The 20,526-nt window shown below is 39.4% G+C and overlaps 1 protein-coding gene across 2 annotated transcripts; it reads right to left on the reverse strand.

Annotated features, from left to right (window-relative positions):
- Positions 1-4,915: 4,915 nt before the first annotated feature.
- LOC105287988 (transcription elongation regulator 1) lies at positions 4,916-19,246 on the reverse strand. 2 transcript variants are annotated; one of them, XM_026975122.1, is made up of 18 exons: positions 18,794-19,246; positions 17,974-18,214; positions 17,767-17,856; positions 17,298-17,489; positions 16,904-17,150; positions 16,528-16,746; positions 16,227-16,430; positions 15,852-16,131; positions 14,503-14,732; positions 13,545-13,705; positions 13,253-13,461; positions 13,019-13,169; positions 9,035-9,481; positions 6,733-6,942; positions 6,361-6,627; positions 6,189-6,266; positions 5,882-6,105; positions 4,916-5,803 (listed from the first exon to the last, which is right to left on the reverse strand). In XM_026975122.1, the coding sequence occupies exons 1-18, from the start codon at positions 18,949-18,951 to the stop codon at positions 5,800-5,802; spliced, it is 3,612 nt and encodes a 1,203-aa protein (XP_026830923.1). In that variant the 5' UTR covers positions 18,952-19,246; the 3' UTR covers positions 4,916-5,799. The 2 variants fall into 2 exon arrangements, with proteins under 2 accessions (XP_026830923.1, XP_026830922.1); XM_026975121.1 differs by having other exon boundaries at positions 17,974-18,226; positions 18,794-18,951.
- Positions 19,247-20,526: the final 1,280 nt, after the last annotated feature.

Raw genomic sequence — 20,526 nt, forward strand, 5'->3', positions numbered from 1 at the left:
TTTTGTTTTTTAATCAAAAGAAAACTGCGGCTGACGGTTATAGAATTCTTGTGGAAACTTATGGTGATTCTGCCCCATCAATTAAGACGTGTGAATACTGGTTTAGACGCTTTAAAAGTCGTGATACTGATGTGAAGGACAAAGAACGCTCGGGACAACCAAGAAAGCTTGAAAATGCAGATTTGCAAGCGTTATTGCACGAAAATCCAACATGATCCACTTCAGAACTTGCCAGAGCATTAAACGTTGATCGTACAACAGTTGCCAAACATTTACATGAAATGGGAAAAATTCAGAAAGAAGGGAAATGGGTTCGACATCAATTATCGGAAAGGCCATTGCGAACCGGTTGATCATTTGCATTTCGTTGATCGCCAGGCAAAAAAAGAAGAGTCTTTTGTCTCGGATTGTTACTGGGGATGAAAAGTGGATTTATTTTGATAATCCCAAATGCAGAAAATCATGGGTGGATCCAGGCCAACAATCAACATCCACTCCGAGACGCAAATTCACGGTTGAAAAGTAATGCTCTGTATTTGGTAGGATAGTGTACTACGAGCTGTTAAATCCGCATGAGGCTGTCACGGCTGATCGTTATCGACACCAATTGTACAAGTTGAAGCAAGCATTGGACCAAAAACGACCACCAATTGCGAGTAACGACGGAAAGTGATTCTTCTTCGTGACAACGCTCGACCTCACGTTGCGTTATCAGTGAAAGAAACACTACTAGAGCTTGAATGGGAAGTCTTACCGACCCCCCGTATTCTCCGGACATTGCTCCATGCGATTATTATTTGTTCCGGTGGATGCAACACGCTTTAGAGGATACACACTTTGATAATTTGGAAGAAGTGCGAAAATTCGTCGACGAATGGATCAACTGAAAAGAAGAGTCTTTTGTCTCGGATTGTTACTGGGGATGAAAAGTGGATTTATTTTGATAATCCCAAACACAGAAAATCATGGGTGGATCCAGGCGAACCATCAACATCCACTCCGAGACGCAATATTCACGGTTGAAAAGTAATGCTCTGTGTTTGGTGGGATAGTGTACTATGAGCTGTTAAATCCGCATGAGACTGTCACGGCTGATCGTTATCGACACCAATTGTACAAGTTGAAGCAAGCATTCGACCAAAAACGACCACCAATTGCGAGTAACGACGGAAAGTGATTTTTCTTCGTGACAACGCTCGACCTCACGTTGCGTTATCAGTGAAAGAAACACTATTAGAGCTCGAATGGGAAGTCTTACCGCACCCCGCGTATTCTCCGGACATTGCTCCATGCGATTATTATTTGTTCCGGTGGATGCAACACGCTTTAGAGGATACACACTTTGATAATTTGGAAGAAGTGCGAAAATTCGTCGACGAATGGATCAACTGAAAAGAAGAGTCTTTTGTCTCGGATTGTTACTGGGGATGAAAAGTGGATTTATTTTGATAATCCCAAACACAGAAAATCATGGGTGGATCCAGGCGAACCATCAACATCCACTCCGAGACGCAATATTCACGGTTGAAAAGTAATGCTCTGTATTTGGTGGGATAGTGTACTATGAGCTGTTAAATCCGCATGAGACTGTCACGGCTGATCGTTGTCGACACCAATTGTACAAGTTGAAGCAAGCATTGGACCAAAAACGACCACCAATTGCGAGTAACGACGGAAAGTGATTCTTCTTCGTGACAACGCTCGACCTCACGTTGCGTTATCAGTGAAAGAAACACTATTAGAGCTCGAATGGGAAGTCTTACCGCACCCGCGTATTCTCCGGACATTGCTCCATGCGATTATTATTTGTTCCGGTGGATGCAACACGCTTTAGAGGATACACACTTTGATAATTTGGAAGAAGTGCGAAAATTCGTCGACGAATGGATCAACTGAAAAGAAGAATCTTTTGTCTCGGATTGTTACTGGGGATGAAAAGTGGATCTATTTTGACAATCCCAAACACAGAAAATCATGGGTGGATCCAGGCGAACCATCAACATCCACTCCGAGACGCAATATTCACGGTTGAAAAGTAATGCTCTGTGTTTGGTGGGATAGTGTACTATGAGCTGTTAAATCCGCATGAGACTGTCACGGCTGATCGTTATCGACACCAATTGTACAAGTTGAAGCAAGCATTGGACCAAAAACGACCACCAATTGCGAGTAACGACGGAAAGTGATTCTTCTTCGTGACAACGCTCGACCTCACGTTGCGTTATCAGTGAAAGAAACACTACTAGAGCTTGAATGGGAAGTCTTACCGCCCCCCCGTATTCTCCGGACATTGCTCCATGCGATTATTATTTGTTCCGGTGGATGCAACACGCTTTAGAGGATACACACTTTGATAATTTGGAAGAAGTGCGAAAATTCGTCGACGAGTGGATCAACTGAAAAGAAGAGTCTTTTGTCTCGGATTGTTACTGGGGATGAAAAGTGGATCTATTTTAATAATCCAAAATGCAGAAAATCATGGGTGGATCCAGGCGAACCATCAACATCCACTCCGAGACGCAATATTCACGGTTGAAAAGTAATGCTCTGTATTTGGTGGGATAGTGTACTATGAGCTGTTAAATCCGCATGAGACTGTCACGGCTGATCGTTATCGACACCAATTGTACAAGTTGAAGCAAGCATTGGACCAAAAACGACCACCAATTGCGAGTAACGACGGAAAGTGATTCTTCTTCGTGACAACGCTCGACCTCACGTTGCGTTATCAGTGAAACAAACACTATTAGAGCTTGAATGGGAAGTCTTACCGCCCCCCCGTATTCTCCGGACATTGCTCCGTGCGATTATTATTTGTTCCGATCGATGCAACACGCTTTAGAGGATACACACTTTGATAATTTGGAAGAAGTGCGAAAATTCGTCGACGAATGGATCAACTGAAAAGCAGAATCATTTTATCGTGGTGGAATCGATCTCTTGCCAGAAAGATGGGAGGAAGTTATAGAAAACGAAGGAAAATATTTTGATTAAAGTATTCATTCATTATCATATTTAAATACATGCGTTTTTGAGCAAAAAAAACCCTCAAAACTAAATCACACCCCTAATAAAATTATATCCCACACTAATGGGAAATGTCCCCACAATAATTTACGTATTGATCGCATTACTAAAATAGCAAGAAATGCGAATCCAAGCCGGAGACTCGGATTTCAGGGTCTTCCACGACACTTCCTCGACCTCCAGGCAGGCCTTCGCAAAAATTTGTCCCCCCAAGTCCATCCTGTTACCCCACCCGTTTGTTAACCCTCACCGGTCGCCAGTGACCTTTACCGGCCCGCCCATAGCATCGAATATAGATTGATTCACATCCGGACAGTCGCAAAAGACGTAGCAAGGTCGGGAGAATCGGAGAAAGTGACGTTAACGTGATGTAATCTGATCGATGACGATCATCCCGATGGCTTGTCGATGACATGGCGCTCAACGCGATACAGTCGCACTCCACGGTTTGAGACCGTAGCTTGCATTTTTGTCTTTAAAAGATGGACGATTATTAACATTTTTGTAGCCAAATTTAGCATATACGATATGAGACGAAGCAAATTCTTTAAAAGGAGGAAAAAGAAAAATTAAATAACGTTATTTTTCGGTACTGTCTGGATATTTTACGTGTCTTTTTCCTATTCAGGGTAAAATGAAGATTTCTTTAATATAATCTTACGAAAGCATGAACTAGAATGTTAAAACGACGTAAGAATCCCGTGAGAATTTTATGTGAGACTCTGCTCTCGATTGTTTTGTACGTACTGACGTAATGCACGCCCGCTTCGACTACGAAGGAGTCACCGACTGTTTAACTTACCAATTTATATTCTTACCAAGGTAGCAGGAAGTGCAATGCGCCGTTGTGTATCGTAACGGTACAGCGTGGGGGATATACCTACAATATATGTAGATATGAGTATCTCTGTGATGCCTGTTAAAGAGCGACATTTATCGATAATTAATCCAACAAATATCATCAACTTATTACAAAAACCTTGCGTAGTTTATATTATTATACATAAATTCTCGGAAAAACATATCTTTGAACAAAAAATAAAATTTAAGCGTGCACGTGCAATCAAAAGACAATAAAAAAAGGGTGAAGCATGAAGAATATTGTAATTTTAGCTTAAAAAGGAATATATTTTCTAACAAATTACTTTCAATAAAATTAAGCGCATTTAGTAATTATTTATTTAACATTATTTAAAGTTTACTTCTTATATTCTACAATTAGATCATACGACTTAAAGCTACTTAAAACTCAATAAGAATATAATAAGAATATAATTTCCTACAAAGAAATATTTTTCATCAAAATCTTTTAAACTATCATGTATTTCCGATATATTATCCTCATTCCTTCGTTTATTGTCTTTCGATTTTGTAAAGATGGAAAATTTTTCATTAATTATAACTTGAATCATTATTAGAACCGTATGTTTCATATTTGCAGGGCATTGAAATCTCCGATATATTAAAATCTGATATCTGATTCAAACGAGCATTGAAATTTACCGAGATTTATCATTTTGCTCATCAGAGACAGTCGTTTAACTCACCTATGTAAACTCGGCACCCATTTTTCATAGTTTTGAATTTTGAATACACAAATTGTTAGCATATCGTTTGTAAAAATAATTGTGATTGTAGTTTAACGCAAAAAAATTGTAACATTTCGAAAAAATGGTTGGCACCCGACTATAAGATAATAAAAAAAAAGGTTTCGATGTAACATTTCGTGTAATCAAAACTTAATTTATTAAAAGTGGGGTTCACAATTCACGAGATGTCTAACTCGCTACATCTAAGGTATACTATGGGAACTAACTCCTACTTCATCCACATTTATCATTTTCTGATCAACGTTTATTCTCCCGTTTATTCCTGTAATCACATAATATTAATAATAATCAAATAAGAGCATTTATTGATTAGTACAGAGTCGCTATAATACAAAATGTATGTTATATCTTTCAATGTGAACTGAAAAATGTTTTTAGAATCTTTTTCTACATTACCTTTCTTATCGACTGACTGAGCTAAGAATTGAGGGAAAAATAAAGTCACCTCGCTAATTCTCTTGAAATTTAGCCATCAATTGCTAAAATGAATTTATTCTTCTGGAATTTGTTCTGCTGGAAACATATTTTCATGATATATATATATATATATATATATATACTGATAAAAAAAATTAATGAAAAACGTATTAAAACTCAATTAACTGAAACGTCATATCCTATTTTTAAATTAAAAGTACGGTAATCTGAAAACAACTGAAGACTAATCGAAAACCATAGGATTACTATAAAAGATGATATTGTTCATACTTTCAATGATATAATAATAGTAATCCCTGTCCGACTATAAGAATCATTAACTGTTTTTAATATATAAAATCAGCGTACTATATTTCTTTGTTTCCAATGGTCTCGATTATTCCTTTTTAATTTCCCTTTTAATTTAGGTGATATCAGCATACATGTCCAAACATACGTTCTTTTGCATTGTTATACAGAATTACAGAATATGTTACATATTATCGAGATTGACGTATATCAATATAGCCTGATGTAACGCGTACCGTTTAACAGATAATACGTGCTTATATTACGATATTTCGCAATGCAACGTAATTTTGAATTGCGTATGGAATTGGCATTCAATAATCTTATTGAATCCTACAACAGGATGCAATAATCTTGCGTGTATAGTATAGTTCAATTTAACTACAGCTATAAATTCATCTTCGTTTGTATACCGTACTTCGATGTAGACCACTCTTCAACTGCAACAGAGGAAGATAGATTAAATATCTGCGTTCCGCCATTCCGCGACTTCGATGATCCCCGTACGTTAAACTCACTTTGTAGTCGGTCTTCTTGATGGCTCCGAAGCGGTAGGAGGCGGTGGAGGACCCCTGCGCGCCAATTCTTCTAGGTAACCCATCAGCAATCGAGTTCGTTCGGCAGCTGCGGCCTCCAGAACCAGGAATCTTCGATCTTTTCTAAGGATCTCCTCGATTTCTGGCAGGTGCGAGCTAGTTTCTTGAACTTTCTTGTACGTTTTGTCGGTAATCAATTTTGTTTCCTAAAAGTTATATATATATTATTTGTTTAAAAAATTCTTTCACGTTTTTAAGATTGAAGATTTTAAGCTGCGAATCAACGTACCTGTAGAAGCTCCCTAAAGTCAGCTTTGGCAGCAACAAGCTTGTCCTTGATGTATTCCTTAAATTCCTTTTCGCACTTCTAAAGAGATAGGAAAATATACGATGAATAATAATAATAATAATAATTTCGATTCGGACTTTGTTTTTCATAATTAAATTAATGATTGACATACCCGATCACTAGAAGAGAATTTCAAATATCTAGGATCATCCTTCAATAGTTTCTTGATATCTTTCCAAGATGCAGTTAGTTCGGTCGATGCGCCTACTTCGTCGAGCAGTTCCCGAAACTTATCGCGCTTCTTGCGGCCCAATTGCTCAATGTGCTCGTTAAACAATCGTTCTTTCTCCTCGCGGTCCAAACTCTCAGCCAGTTCCCATCTGTGGTCCTTTCGCAATTGCCGTTTTGCCTCTCTCCACGCCAGATCGCCGTTTCTTACCTAATTGTCATAAATAATTATCAGAAATTGTCATAAAATGCTTAATAAGATACCTCTTGTACCAGAAATATTTCTTGGAAAATATAATGGAGGTAGCCCACGTACCAAGTCGGCGAGGAGAGCGCTGAAGTGTTGAACGGCCTCCGTGTGACGGTGGTGCTGTCGCTCTTTATCCCTATCGCGAAGATGCGTAGCAAGGGTTCTTTGCACTTCTCTTTCCCTCTCACGGAGGCTCACTTCCGCGCGTCTCTCACGTTCCCTTTTCTGTTTCTCGCGGTCCTCCTCGGAATCGGAATGGTCATCTCCCTCTTCCTTCTGAGAAAAGAGAAAACTTATTTTATAAAAGAACAAAAAATAAAGCCACCTCGCTAATTCTCTTGAAATTTAGTCATCAAATATTGGGTCGTCCGGAAAGTTCGTGCCGATTTTTAATAGATGGCGTTCGAACATGTCTGAATATATCAATGTTATTGAAAACATGCGATTTATATACATATGCTTAAAGGTGGCATTTCAACGCATCTTATGAAAAAAGTTGTTTCAGATAAATTGATTCGTGTCAGTTTTGTACTCTTTTGAAGATGGAAGAAAACAAAGAACATTTTAGACACTTGATGCTTTTCTATTACCGGAAAGGCAAAAATGCCTCACAAGCAACAAATTCGATATGTTCTGTTTACGGAGAAGGCGCTTTAGCTGAAAGAACCGTACGTAAGTGGTTCGCTAAGTTTAGAGCTGGTGATTTTAACCTTAAAGACCAAGAACGCTCGGGCAGACCCTCTACTACTGATGATGACCAAATCAAGACACTGATCGAGAATAACCCGCGCTACACGACACGTGAATTAGCAGAGATACTGAAAATATCGAAAACCATTGTCTACGATCATGTAGTGAAACTTGGTTACGTAAGTCGCTATGATGTATGGGTTCCGCATAATTTGGCCGAAAAAATTTAACGGATCGCATTTCCATCTGCGACTCGCTGTACAAGCGCAACGAAAACGTACCATTTTTGAAGCAATTAGTGACGGGTGACGAAAAATGGATCATTTACGACAATGTAGAACGAAAAAGATCCTGGGGTAAGCGAAATGAACCAGCATTAACCACTCCGAAAGCCGGCCTTCATCCAAAAAGTCATGCTCTGTGTCTGGTGGGATTGGAAAGGAATCCTATATTATGAGCTCCTACCACACAACCAAACGATAAATGCAGATAAGTACTGCTCGCAACTGGACGAATTAAAGACAGCGATTCAGGAAAAACGTCCAGAATTAGCTGATAGGAAGGGCGTCGTGTTCCATCAGGACAATGCCAGACCTCATGTTTCTTTGACCACCCGACAAAAATTGTTGGAGTTTGGCTGGGATGTGCCACCTCACCCACCGTATTCACCAGACATTGCACCTTCAGACTTTCACTTATTTAGGTCTTTGCAAAATTCTCTTAGCGGCAAGAACTTCGACTCTTTGATCGACATAAAAAACCACCTTGAGGAGTTTTTCGCCGAGAAACCTAAGAAGTTCTGGGAGAATGGAATCTTCCAGTTGCGTGAAAGATGGACAAAGGTTGTGAAACAAAACGGTGCACACATAAGTCAATAAATATTTATCGACATAAAAAAATGTTGCCTTTGAATTTTCCTTCAAAATCGGCACGGACTTTCCGGACGACCCAATAGAACGAAAAAGATCCTGGGGTAAGCGAAATGAACCAGCATTAACCACTCCGAAAGCCGGCCTTCATCCAAAAAAGTCATGCTCTGTGTCTGGTGGGGTTGGAAAGGAATCCTATATTATGAGCTCCTACCACACAACCAAACGATAAATGCAGATAAGTACTGCTCGCAACTGGACGAATTAAAGACAGCGATTCAGGAAAAACGTCCAGAATTAGCTGATAGGAAGGGCGTCGTGTTCCATCAGGACAATGCCAGACCTCATGTTTCTTTGACCACCCGACAAAAATTGTTGGAGTTTGGCTGGGATGTGCTGCCTCACCCACGTATTCACCAGACATTGCACCTTCAGACTTTCACTTATTTAGGTCTTTGCAAAATTCTCTTAGCGGCAAGAACTTCGACTCTTTGATCGACATAAAAAACCACCTTGAGGAGTTTTTCGCCGAGAAACCTAAGAAGTTCTGGGAGAATGGAATCTTCCAGTTGCGTGAAAGATGGACAAAGGTTGTGAAACAAAACGGTGCACACATAAGTCAATAAATATTTATCGACATAAAAAAATGTTGCCTTTGAATTTTCCTTCGAAATCGGCACGAACTTTCCGGACGACCCAATAAAATAAATTTATTCTTTTGGGGTTTGTTCTGCTGGAAACGTATTTTCGTGACTGTATACTGACGCAAAAAAATGCCAAGAAACATCAGTACTATTAATTGTACTTACATCGTTCTCCTTTTTTACACTTTTATCCTCACTTTCTTCAATCTCCCCGCTCTCTTTCTCTACCACCGCTTCCTTTTTCTCCTTTCCGTTTTCTTCCGCGGGCGCCTCGCTTTTTCGTTGCTTCTTTTCCTTTGTACTATCTTTGTCAGCTTTGTCCTTGCTGGACTTCGTTTCTTTACCCTTGTCTGAATCCTTACGATCCCTATCCTTCTTGTCCGTCTTGTGATCTTTCTCTCTGTGCCGATGGTCTTTGTCTTTCTCCTTTTCCTTTTTCCGCTCATCCTTCAGCATGCGAACGTAATCTCTAAACCAATCTTCCCGCGTGCTTGCCGACTCTACGACTCTGTACCTCCAATCCGATTCCAATTTTTTCTTACAATCGCTCCAATGCGAATGCCTGTCGATGTCTTTGTGCTCACGTAGCATCGCAAAGAATTCCTTTTTCACCTGAAACGCATTTAACGTAAAGGTTTTCATCGTCGAAGAATAATTACTGCTTGCTTACGTACTATTTATACAATTCTTTTGTTTTTTTAAGATGAAATTTTTTTTATTCTTGGCTTTCTTATATCACATGCACGCTTTAATAATATTTCCAACCAATTATTACACGCTCAGCCACATTACAATCACTTTTATGGACATTACAATATAATGATTTGTAATGTGGATCAAACTATTTCAACTTGCAAACCTTTTAATTGGTTTTCAAACTATATTTCGTTAGGGGTAGAAGAAATAGTCATTCGTGTTCGTTCGTGTCAGGAGATATCACAACGTTAAGGGCTCTATTTGTCGGATTTTTTTTTTAATGAACTAATCTGGTCAGTTTGGCTGAAAAAAATTATTAACTTATTATTCCTGTAAAAATATGATTATTATGCAGAGCCAATCATCATTAAATATATAATATTAAATCAATTCGTAGAATGATATAAAAAATTAATCCAAATTATAATTCTTATGAAAAAACTTGTTATGTAACAAAATATTCGCATTTAATGATGACTGGATGTGTGTAAGGAAGTATATGTTTAACTGCCGCCCTTGCTGAAACGAAAAAATGTGGTTAGTATATTATCATTAACTTCGAAAACATTAGAAGCTCGCAGCCGTCCAAATTACGAAACGAGTTTCTATCGAATTTCTTTCTCCTACTCGCTACGTTTTAAAGTACCTCTCGAAGAATTTATATAATTTTAACAACAGTCTCACGTTTTATAGCACTTCATAAAATACCGTTTAAAAAAATAAACGTAACGCAATTTTTTTCTTGCTTGCATAAAAGTATCTATTAATGCTATAAAGGCGTTATCTTATTAAAGTCTTTCTCCTAAGCCTCGATACTTATAAATCATAATATTGAAAGCAACAAATAAATGATCAAGATTGACTATAACAAAATACTTGTTTCGTCTAATCTATACGCAATGCGCCAGAATCCAAAAATAGTCGCAACAACTTTTCAATATTCCCATTACGTAATTTGCAAACGACCCAAAATTTCTTCGATGCGATAATTATAATGTTCCATTGCATTAAAAAAAAATGTTTAGCTAGTATTACAAATGACAATTGAAAATTGATCATAGCTTAAACGCTGGCACATTTCCATCTTCGGATTACTAAAACAGTCGTTACTCGAATCCTGATCCTTTGAAGAATTTCGAGGCACTGAAAATCTTGTGCCATGTCTATTTAAACTTGCTTCTTTATCTAATTGGAATTAAGACAAAAGCAGTCAAGGTTCTCAGAAGAGTATAAACCAAATACTTTAATATAAAAGTGCACACTCGTTCTATTATTCCAGGATTCTAATTATGTATTGTATAGCTTTTCGTTTGCATCATAATTTTTGTGTGCTAAAATTTACTGCGATCCCTTAAAACAAATCGTAATAACTTTCTTGTAAACAACGTCAACGACAAGAATCATTTGTATCTTAAAGTCAACTTAATTATTTGGAAGTTTCATGTAAAAGTTTGAACGTGATTTGTACATCAAATTTGGTGTATCATGTATCGACATAAGAACAATAAAACAATATAATCGATCTAGATAACAATGCATCTCTTTTTGTGAATCTGCATCATCTAAACATCTACGTACGCGCAAAGTTATTTTTCGTTTGACGATATTAATTAAAAAGAAAAAAAAGAAATGCTTTCTCTGTAGTAGACGTGATAATAATAATCGGAAAATCACAAGTAACAAATAGAAAATATAATTTCCATGTTGAGATCTCGTTCAAAGGATTTGTTTTTATGTCTATACATTCTGAATGTACGTTCTGTGGTAGCATTAGAGACTCGAATCTTTGTACATCTGAAATTGGGATAAACTCTGAAAAACTGTACTTTATCTTGCGGGCTAATGCTACCTCCGGGTTTTTATGTACCCTTTCGTTCTTCCATACTAAATGAATTTACGTGAAGTTAAACTCAAATTGGTTTTGACTTTGGGGAAAAAGTTAATCTTTTGAAGTAACGAGGATTACGAGTAATATACAAATACCGAGTTCGTTCATTCTCATGACTCTGCTTTGGAGTAAAGAATGCGGCGCGCGAGGGTGTGCCAACAGTGCCACGCAGTGTAGGTGGGAATGGTAGATGACATCATCCATGCCACCAACCAGCTTCAGAACCAAGCCACTCCACATACGGAACCTGTCCTGCCTGCCTCCTGACTGAAGTGGAGAGTTCAGAATACATAAGTATATAAGGAACCGTCACATACTAAGATTTTATTCTCTACATCTCCCATCTTAGAGCTACAAAATTTTTCGTTTTCTATCGAGCAAATCTACTGGAGTAGAGAGAATTATTATTAGAGAAATATCTCCTGGTATGTGTTCTTCAGCCGTTATAAATTTTAGGAATTCGTATTATCTTACAAGTGGAACAAAATAATAACATACCTATGAAACCTGAAAGAAATCGATTAATTATCGCTGTAAACATAAACTGCATTAAACATTACTAAAACTGTATATTCTCCTAATCTAGAATGAAAAAACGCTTTGCGTCTAATTGTAATTTGATTCTTATGCCATCACGCATTGCAAAGCCACGCTTAATAAGGGGAAGTAATTCTTGAAAATTAATGAAATAATATAATAATTGTATAAACATAGGAGCAGGCGCCGAATAAATATATATGTATTCAGCCCACGCACAACATTTATATCGCAGATGTAGTAGGTACTACATTTATATGCCGCTTCGAGCATTCTTCGGGCAGCATTTATATAGAACAATTCATTAAAAATGATCGATATTTGCCTGGAATGAAAGGAAGGAAGGATTATCGGACAAGGTTCAAAAATAGGGCATGTGGTTTCATGATGCTCTTCTTAGAATGTAAAGGATTTAGGTACACGTAAAGTATATGTATATAAATATCAACAATTAATAAAATTACCATAGTTTAATAAATTATAATAAATCTTTTACGATAAAAAAATATTTCATCTTTAGATTATTAGTAATTTTCAAATATATAAAATATGAAAATTGCTAATAATCTAAAGATAAAATATTATTTCATCATAAAAGATTTGTTAAGATCAAAACGCAGATAATGTTATGATATTGCATTATAAATTTTAAGATACGATAAAGTAATAAACGCGAAAGCTGATAAAGATTAAATTATACATATTATTTTCTAATATCTATGTTAATTAAATTGTTCAAACTAATATTATAAGATATCCAGTTACTATAATGTGAAATTATTTTTAACCGATATCAAAAAATTAGAATGTGCGTGTATCTAAATCCTCCTACTATGAAGTATACACATATTTTTAATCGGGATCTTAAAAGAGGATAATGTCACTAGAATATTTGAATTGCTTATTATATCGAGCGTTAAAGATATTTGTGTCATTAATTGTTACATTATAATGCACGTCCTGGAAAGTATTTTCCGCATCGTCCCACGCAATGCGTATTCTCGATAATAATAATAAAATAAAAATACCTGTTCTCGTTTGGCTGTTTTTTCCTCTTTCTCCCTCTTTCGCACTTCCAGAAGATATTCGTTGAAAAGGCTTTCTCGTTCGCGCATCTTTTCTACATTTTTAAATCGCTCATCCCTTCCATGTTTCTGAGCAAAATCGCTAAACGATGATCTACAGAACACGGATGAAGAAAAATTTATAACATTTTCCACACACACAAGAAGAATCGAAAGGCGGCACTTTACGCTACGTACTTTCCGTGCAGCCCAGCTTCCTCCAGAAGTTTCTGAAACTGTTCCTTTCGTTCTTTCATCTTATTCCTTTTTTCTCTCCTCTCTTCTTCCGCTCTCTCTTTCACATACTTCTCGAAAACCTGTTTCCTTTCCTTTGACGTCAGGAGTAAGTAGCGCGGGTCGAATACTATTTTGTGGAGTTCCTTTTCCCAAGTACTGAATGCAGACACCTATAAAATACAATAATGATCCAGTAATATAATAAAAATTGCGTAATAAAAAACACGTAACATAAAAACTGACAATGACTTACATCCTTTTCTGCAAGCATATCCTTGAACGACTTGATCCTGGTCTCCAGTGGAACTATAGCCCTCTCCCTGGCTGCTCTCACCTCCGCCTCTATCGCGGCCTCTTTACCGATGTCAATGGTCTTCTTTCCTTCCTTCTCCTCCTCTTCCTTTGCGGGTGTACCTAAAAAGATGTTCACAATTCGCTGTCGTAAAATTTTTATAAAAATATATATGTACATATACAGGGTGTTTCCTAAGTAGACAAACTGAAGGAGGATATTCCTTGGCTTATTTTAAGAAGAAAAGGTCATATAAACATATGTCCTAAACTGCTTTGTTTTCCAAAAAAAGTACATCACTGTTTTCGTTCACTTTTCGGATAGCGTGCTTTTGCAGTACGAGTCAACAAATTTCAACAGATCTCAGAAATCGCATAATAGATGGATGTGAAAGAATACGTAACACTCCAGGTATTTTTGAGCGTGTACGTCAATCAATGGAAAGGAGGGTTGAGGCGTGTATCATGGCTGCAGGTGGACATTTTCAGCAGTTACTGTGATGTTATTATTTTTCTCTTTAGTTACTATTTTCTTTTTCGTTATAATTTTTCTTTTTGGTTACTATTGTTTTTCATTTGTTTCATTTGCAATAACACAAACTGTTCTATAATAAACGAAAAGTGAACGAAAACAGTGATGTACTTTTTTTTGGAAAACAAAGCAGTTTAGGACATATGTTTATATGACCTTTTCTTCTTAAAATAAGCCAAGGAATATCCTCCTTAAGTTTGTCTACTTACTTAGGAAACACCCTGTATATTTCAATCGTGCAGACACAAGTTGAACGATCCGGAAAGTATGTACAAATTTCTTCGCTCGCCCAGTGATCCAATAGGTGTACGCATGCTCTTTGATCTTAATCCAATAACGCATTTCGAAATGTGTCGCGAGGTGCAAAGCATTTTGCAGCAGGACTTACTCTTGGCGTCGTCAAGCTTTATCTTCTTGGCTGGTGCGGGTTGCTCATCGTCGCTGCTCTCGCTGCTCTCCGATTGACGGACTCGTTTCGTACCAAGCGCATCCGGCGGCATCGCTACCATCTTGTCCACATCCTGACGGCCAATAAGGTCGTCCGGTCTCTCCCAGACTGACATTCGCGAGGAGGGATTGTAGTAGAATACCCGCTCGTCTCCCGTCCAAACGACACACCTTTGTACGCGATGCAGATACGTTCATTGGTCCACGTAAATATACAGGGTGATTCGTATAAAGTGACCGATTTAATTATTAGTGAAATTTGAAGACATGAAAAAAGAGTTTATACCGATATGTTCAGTACAAGGGGAACACCATGTAACGGATACGATTATTTTATGAGTGGAGGCGTTGAGGACATTTCAAAGTCAACTTCTTTTTTTTAATGGGATGCTGTATTTTTTATTTTATATTTTATTTTATAGGATAGTAGCCCTTTTTAATATAAATTCAATGATACATTATATAAAAACATTCAAGGTCATTCAAGGCCAAAAATACATGATGAAATAAAATTCAAATGTATGATCTGTATATCCGTCTGTCGTTCGCTTTGGCTCTCAGTATGTCTAGGTCTATGTTTATGAGCTGTGTTTTCTTTGGAAACTGCTATCATAATGTTATTATTACGAAGATTGTAAGGACAAGTGATGCTTACAAACGTTGCGAGTGCCAAAGCGAACGCAGCCTTAGTATGAGATTAGTCGTAGCACTGAACGTAATGGCTAATTACAATAATTCACAAATTGTAGACATTTTGATAACTTTTGGTGAATGTGGAAAAAATGCAGCTGAAACTGCAAGAGTATTAAATGAACGATATCCAGATCGACATAGACATAGTGCCCGTTCAATATTACGGATTATATCACGAGCAAGACAATTCATCTGTGTCGTCGAGTTCAAGGTCAAAACTTTGAACATTTATTGTGAAGAACAGAAATACAGATCATACACTTGAATTTTATTTTATCATGTATTTTTGGCCTTGATTGACCTTGAATGCTTTTATGTAATGTATCATTGAATTTATATTAAAAAGGGCTACTATCCTATAAAATAAAAAATACAGCATCCCATTAAAAAAAAGAAGTTGACTTTGAAACGTCCTCAACGCCTCCACTCATAAAATAATCGTATCCGTTACATGGTGTCCCCCTTTGTACTGAACATATCGGTATAAACTCTTTTTCCATGCCTTCAAATTTCACTAATAATTAAATCGGTCACTTTATACGAATCACCCTGTATAATATGCGATAATATGTGAGGGCGCTATCATTAAGTCCATACCATGGAGTCCCAGGTACCGGCGTGCTAGAGACCGGCTTGGTCTTGTCCTGAAGCTTCGCAGGCTCCTTCGCGGCATTCTCCTCCTTCTTCGGCTTGGCACTATCCGGGTCCTTTATATTATCTTTGGTTTCGTGAGTGTTCTCCTGCTGCTTCTCCGACTGCTTGTTGGGTTCTGTCGTAGTGCTGTTACTACTAGTAACGGCAGCGGGTGTGACGGCGGTTGCACTGGTCGGGACGGCGTTCGCCTCCTCAGTCTTCTGCCGCAACGCCAACTTTGCACCTCGCGAAACATTTCGAAATGCGTTATTGGATCAAGATCAAAGAGCATGCGTACACCTATTGGATCGCTGGGCGAGCGAAGAAATTTGTACATACTTTCCAGATCCTTCAAAGCTTGTGGCTTTTCCCACACCGATTCGCCGGCTTTGCTGTTGTAGTAATAGAATCTGCCGTCCGGCGCACGGTGTTCCGTCCACACCATAGACGCAGCCACCAATTCGGAATCGAGCTGCGCCAGAATAGCAGGATCCTCCGGGGGTGCTTGAGGCGCCATCACGCTATGAGGCATCTGCGGCATACCTAAGAAGACGGACGCACCATTAGTCTCGAGTTATACGAACATCTTTTCCCTCGTCGTGATGCTTGTCAGATTTTTTTCCTTCTCATTACGCATTACCCCAATTTGCTTGTGGCGGCCCATAACCGCCGAACGGTTGAAAGCCGGGCGGCGGCATTCCGAACGGCGCTGCGCCGAACTGTGTAGCCATCGGACCACCGAATTGATTCGGCATTCTGTGCTGCATGGGAATCATATTTGGCGGAGGTTGCATCATATTTGTATTTACAGCCGGTGTATTTATCGGCGGCGTACTGGTAACCGTTGCCGGAGCCGTGCCTGTGATGCAATCAACGTTTTATTAATGATTATACTTCGACATAACGTTTTCGACGAACTAGAGGCATTTTATTGCCTCGAATAAATAAAAATAAAAATAAACGAAGAGAAACTGAAAAATTCGGCAAAAATTAATTAACACTTTATATCTGATTACCATTAGATTGACTCGTTTCAGATGGCTGGCTGGTGGTGTCCGGTGCATCATTCAACGTAGGAGGCGGTCCAGTACCGGGAGGCGCTGTACTTAACTGATTAATAGCGTCCGTGTTATTAGAAGAGGATTGCTCGTCAGCTTGAGAAATTCGGTTTTCGCTCATCTGAGTCGGCGTGCTGCTTGACGAAGTAGGTGTGGTAGAGCGAGCGACAGCCTGCTTCGACGCTCCGTGCACTAACTGTTCTAACTACAATGCGAGATACATCTCTCAATGAATTGGTCTCAGAATTCATCCGAGTCTCGTACAAGGAGAAAGCGAATGAAATTTTATTTGTTGATGCACTTAGTTTTCACGTAATCAGAAATATCGATATGTGCATAAGTATTCACTCACCTGATCTTGCACCATGACCTTTACGTTTGGTCCCTCTGGTTTAGTCCATGTAGTGTCGCGCGTGCGAATATTGTAATAATATGACTTGCCGTCCGCTGCCTTTGTCTCTACCCACACTTCCCCATTGAGATCAAGACCTGGAATGTTTGCTTGCTGCTGCGACTGTTGTTGAGGTGGTTGTTGTCCTGGAATCTACAGTATATTCTACTTATGGATCTTAAAATTTTTCATTAAATATCCATTTTCTTGCATAATTTTACAAATACGTTTCAGGATATATTCCATTTTTAAAGTGACTCTGCCTTCATGAGAAAATGTAAATACACTTTATCTTTACCTAAAGCTAACAAATGCGATGCAAGGAAAAAATCATATGTAGGTTAGAAATTACATATTAAAGATTACATTAAAACATGACTATTTTCTACTATAGATAATATAAATATTTAATAATCGCGGTTTAGCTTACGCTATTCATGTTGGGTGGTCCCATTCCAGGAGGCGGCCCATACGGACCTGGTCCGGTTCCAATCGGACCATTCATCATGTGCGGTGGTGGCTAAATCAACAATGCTTTGTTAGATCTTATAAAATCGTGTAAAAAAATTAATGCAGATTGTGCGTTCGCAAACTCACAACCACACGTCAGAAATGGGAAGACAAAAAAACAGCATACCATTCCTGGAGGCCCCATTAGGTTTGGAGGACCCATGAGGTTTGGTGGTCCCATTGGTCCCCAGCTAGGGTCAAATGGAGGCGGTCCTCTAAATCTTGGTCCTCCAGGAGGACAATTCGGCCTTGGTGGGCTCTCGAAGGGAAAGCCGTTGTTTGCGCCACGAAACATAGGTCCCCTTGGGCCAAATCCCCTTCCTCTAAATCTTGGTGGCCCACCTCTCATAGGGAAATCAAAACCACCTCTGCCACGACCCCTTGAATTATTGTTATATGTTGTGACTGGACGTCTTACCGCTCTAACATGCCACTTAGAGAGGAAGGAAGATCAGAAGTATATTCCGATTCTTACTTGACTCTTACACATACACGTACAAATTCTACTCAATATGCGCAACCCCATCACTCATTTGTTTCATGCACGCTGTGTTCCCATAATGCTTCCACCCGGAATATCGTGTCGGCGTTACTTTCACGCGAGTAGTGTCAATTGCGCCAATTTTCACGTATACTCGCGCAGAGACTTTTATGCAAATGGAAATTGTTTACACGCAGATCGATCGATCGGGAAAAATAAAAACGCCAGCAAAACCGATCGCCCAGCGCGGAGATCGAAATTTGTCGACCTGAATGCCCGTATCACGTGTGATACGTTCGGCTTTCGGCCGGGCGGAAACATTACGAGAGCCGAACAGAGAGCGAAGCTGGGACTAGAGAGGGGAATGGGGGGAGGGGGGAGCGGTGGAGAACACGCAGCCCTTTCGAAGTTCCCAGCCAATTTACGCCCTGCCGAGGACGGACGGGGGCCGAGTGCGCGTACTCACCGAAAGCCACCGCGGCCACGCGGCACGAAGTGCCTGTACTCGTCTCCCTCGTAATTGTACTCCTCCGTCTCCTCCGCGGTCTCGTCGTTATGCTCTTGCTCGTTGCTGGCGACGGGCTCGGCCGCGATCGCCGCCGGCTGCTCGCCGCTCGCATCCATCGCTCCGCGAAACCACCGGGTAGGGCAAGAGGCAATTCGGATCCGCAGATATCTCTCACACGCCCATGTATTATCACCCTTTTCGCGTCCCGCTGGCAGAAAAACGCTGCAACGAGATCCTCTATCTTACGCGACACGAGCTGTAAACAGATTGTTGCCAATGAGCGGGCGCGAATTCCCCTAGGCGCGCCGGCGTGGCAAACGCAGTGAACCACGATCCTTTCGTCTCCCGACGGCAAGCTGACGCTCGAAAAATCCGGCGAGCGAAGGCGATTCGTTATTCCCGCTTTGCTCAGCAAGTATCACAGCTCAAACGAAAAATGAGTTGACTGCCAATTATTTAGAATCTGCGAGCAGAGAAACCCGAGAGCGGCCACCAGCCTCCTGACGTTTGGCGCCGCCTGACGAAGTGGACGCGAACTAGGTCGTTACGCTCGGCAGAGATAAACCTGAGAGCGGCCACCAGCCTCCACGGGCACATTCCTGACGGTTGGCGCCGCCTGACGAAGTGGACGCGAACTAGGTCGTTACGCTCGGCAGAGATAAACCTGAGAGCGGCCACCAGCCTCCACGGGCACATTCCTGACGTTTGACGCGCCGCCTGACGAAGTGGACGTGAACTAGGTCGTTACGCTCGGTAATGATACATGATTCGTGTCCAAACTATTCACAAGGCAGCTTTCCCATGTAAACCCTACTTTCGAACGAGTCATAGTGCCTTCGAAAGGGAAGGTAAAAATATTAATGTCGTGTTCGAGGGTTTGGGTGTATGAGCCTTGGTTTCGGAGAAATTTACATCTAAAAGTGAGCATTTTCCAGCGGTACGAAAAGTACCATGAATAGCTACAGTTCGGCGTAAAGCGCGGTAGTCCAGTGGCTAAGCGCGAGACTCGTATTTTGCCATCCGCGCAAGTTGGGTCGAGACCGAGTTGTGATAATTTTTTTGCTTCGGATTTTTGTTTCTTTGTGTTTGCATTATATTTTTTTATTATGTAAATAATAAATTATTATGTAAATAATGGATTTATTATGTTTTATTATATTTTGGAGGTATACGTATATAATGAGACATAAACATATACATTTAACATTTGTAAACTTTTTATTTATTTATATAGTTTGTATACTGTCGAGTGTTTATTTATTATAAAATTCTGACATGACTGTACAGTGTTGCGGATGAAAATTTATATAAAAGCATTTGTTTTTTATGCTTTTATATAAATTTTCATCCGCAACACTGTACAGTCATGTCAGAATTTTATAATAAATAAACACTCGACAGTATACAAACTATATAAATAAATAAAAAGTTTACAAATGTTAAATGTATATGTTTATGTCACATTATATACGTATACCTCCAAAATATAATAAAACATAATAAATCATTATTTAAATAATAAAAAAATATAATGCAAACACAAAGAAACAAAAATCCGAAAAAAAAATTATCACAACTCGGTCTCGAACCCAACTTGAGCGGATGGCAAAGTACGAGTCTCGCGCTTAGCCACTGGACTACCGCGCTTCGCGCCGAGTTGCAACTATTCGTGGTATGTACTTTCCGCACCG

This window comes from Ooceraea biroi, chromosome 14, assembly GCF_003672135.1.
Source record: "Ooceraea biroi isolate clonal line C1 chromosome 14, Obir_v5.4, whole genome shotgun sequence".
Classification (NCBI taxonomy): Eukaryota; Metazoa; Arthropoda; class Insecta; order Hymenoptera; family Formicidae; genus Ooceraea; species Ooceraea biroi.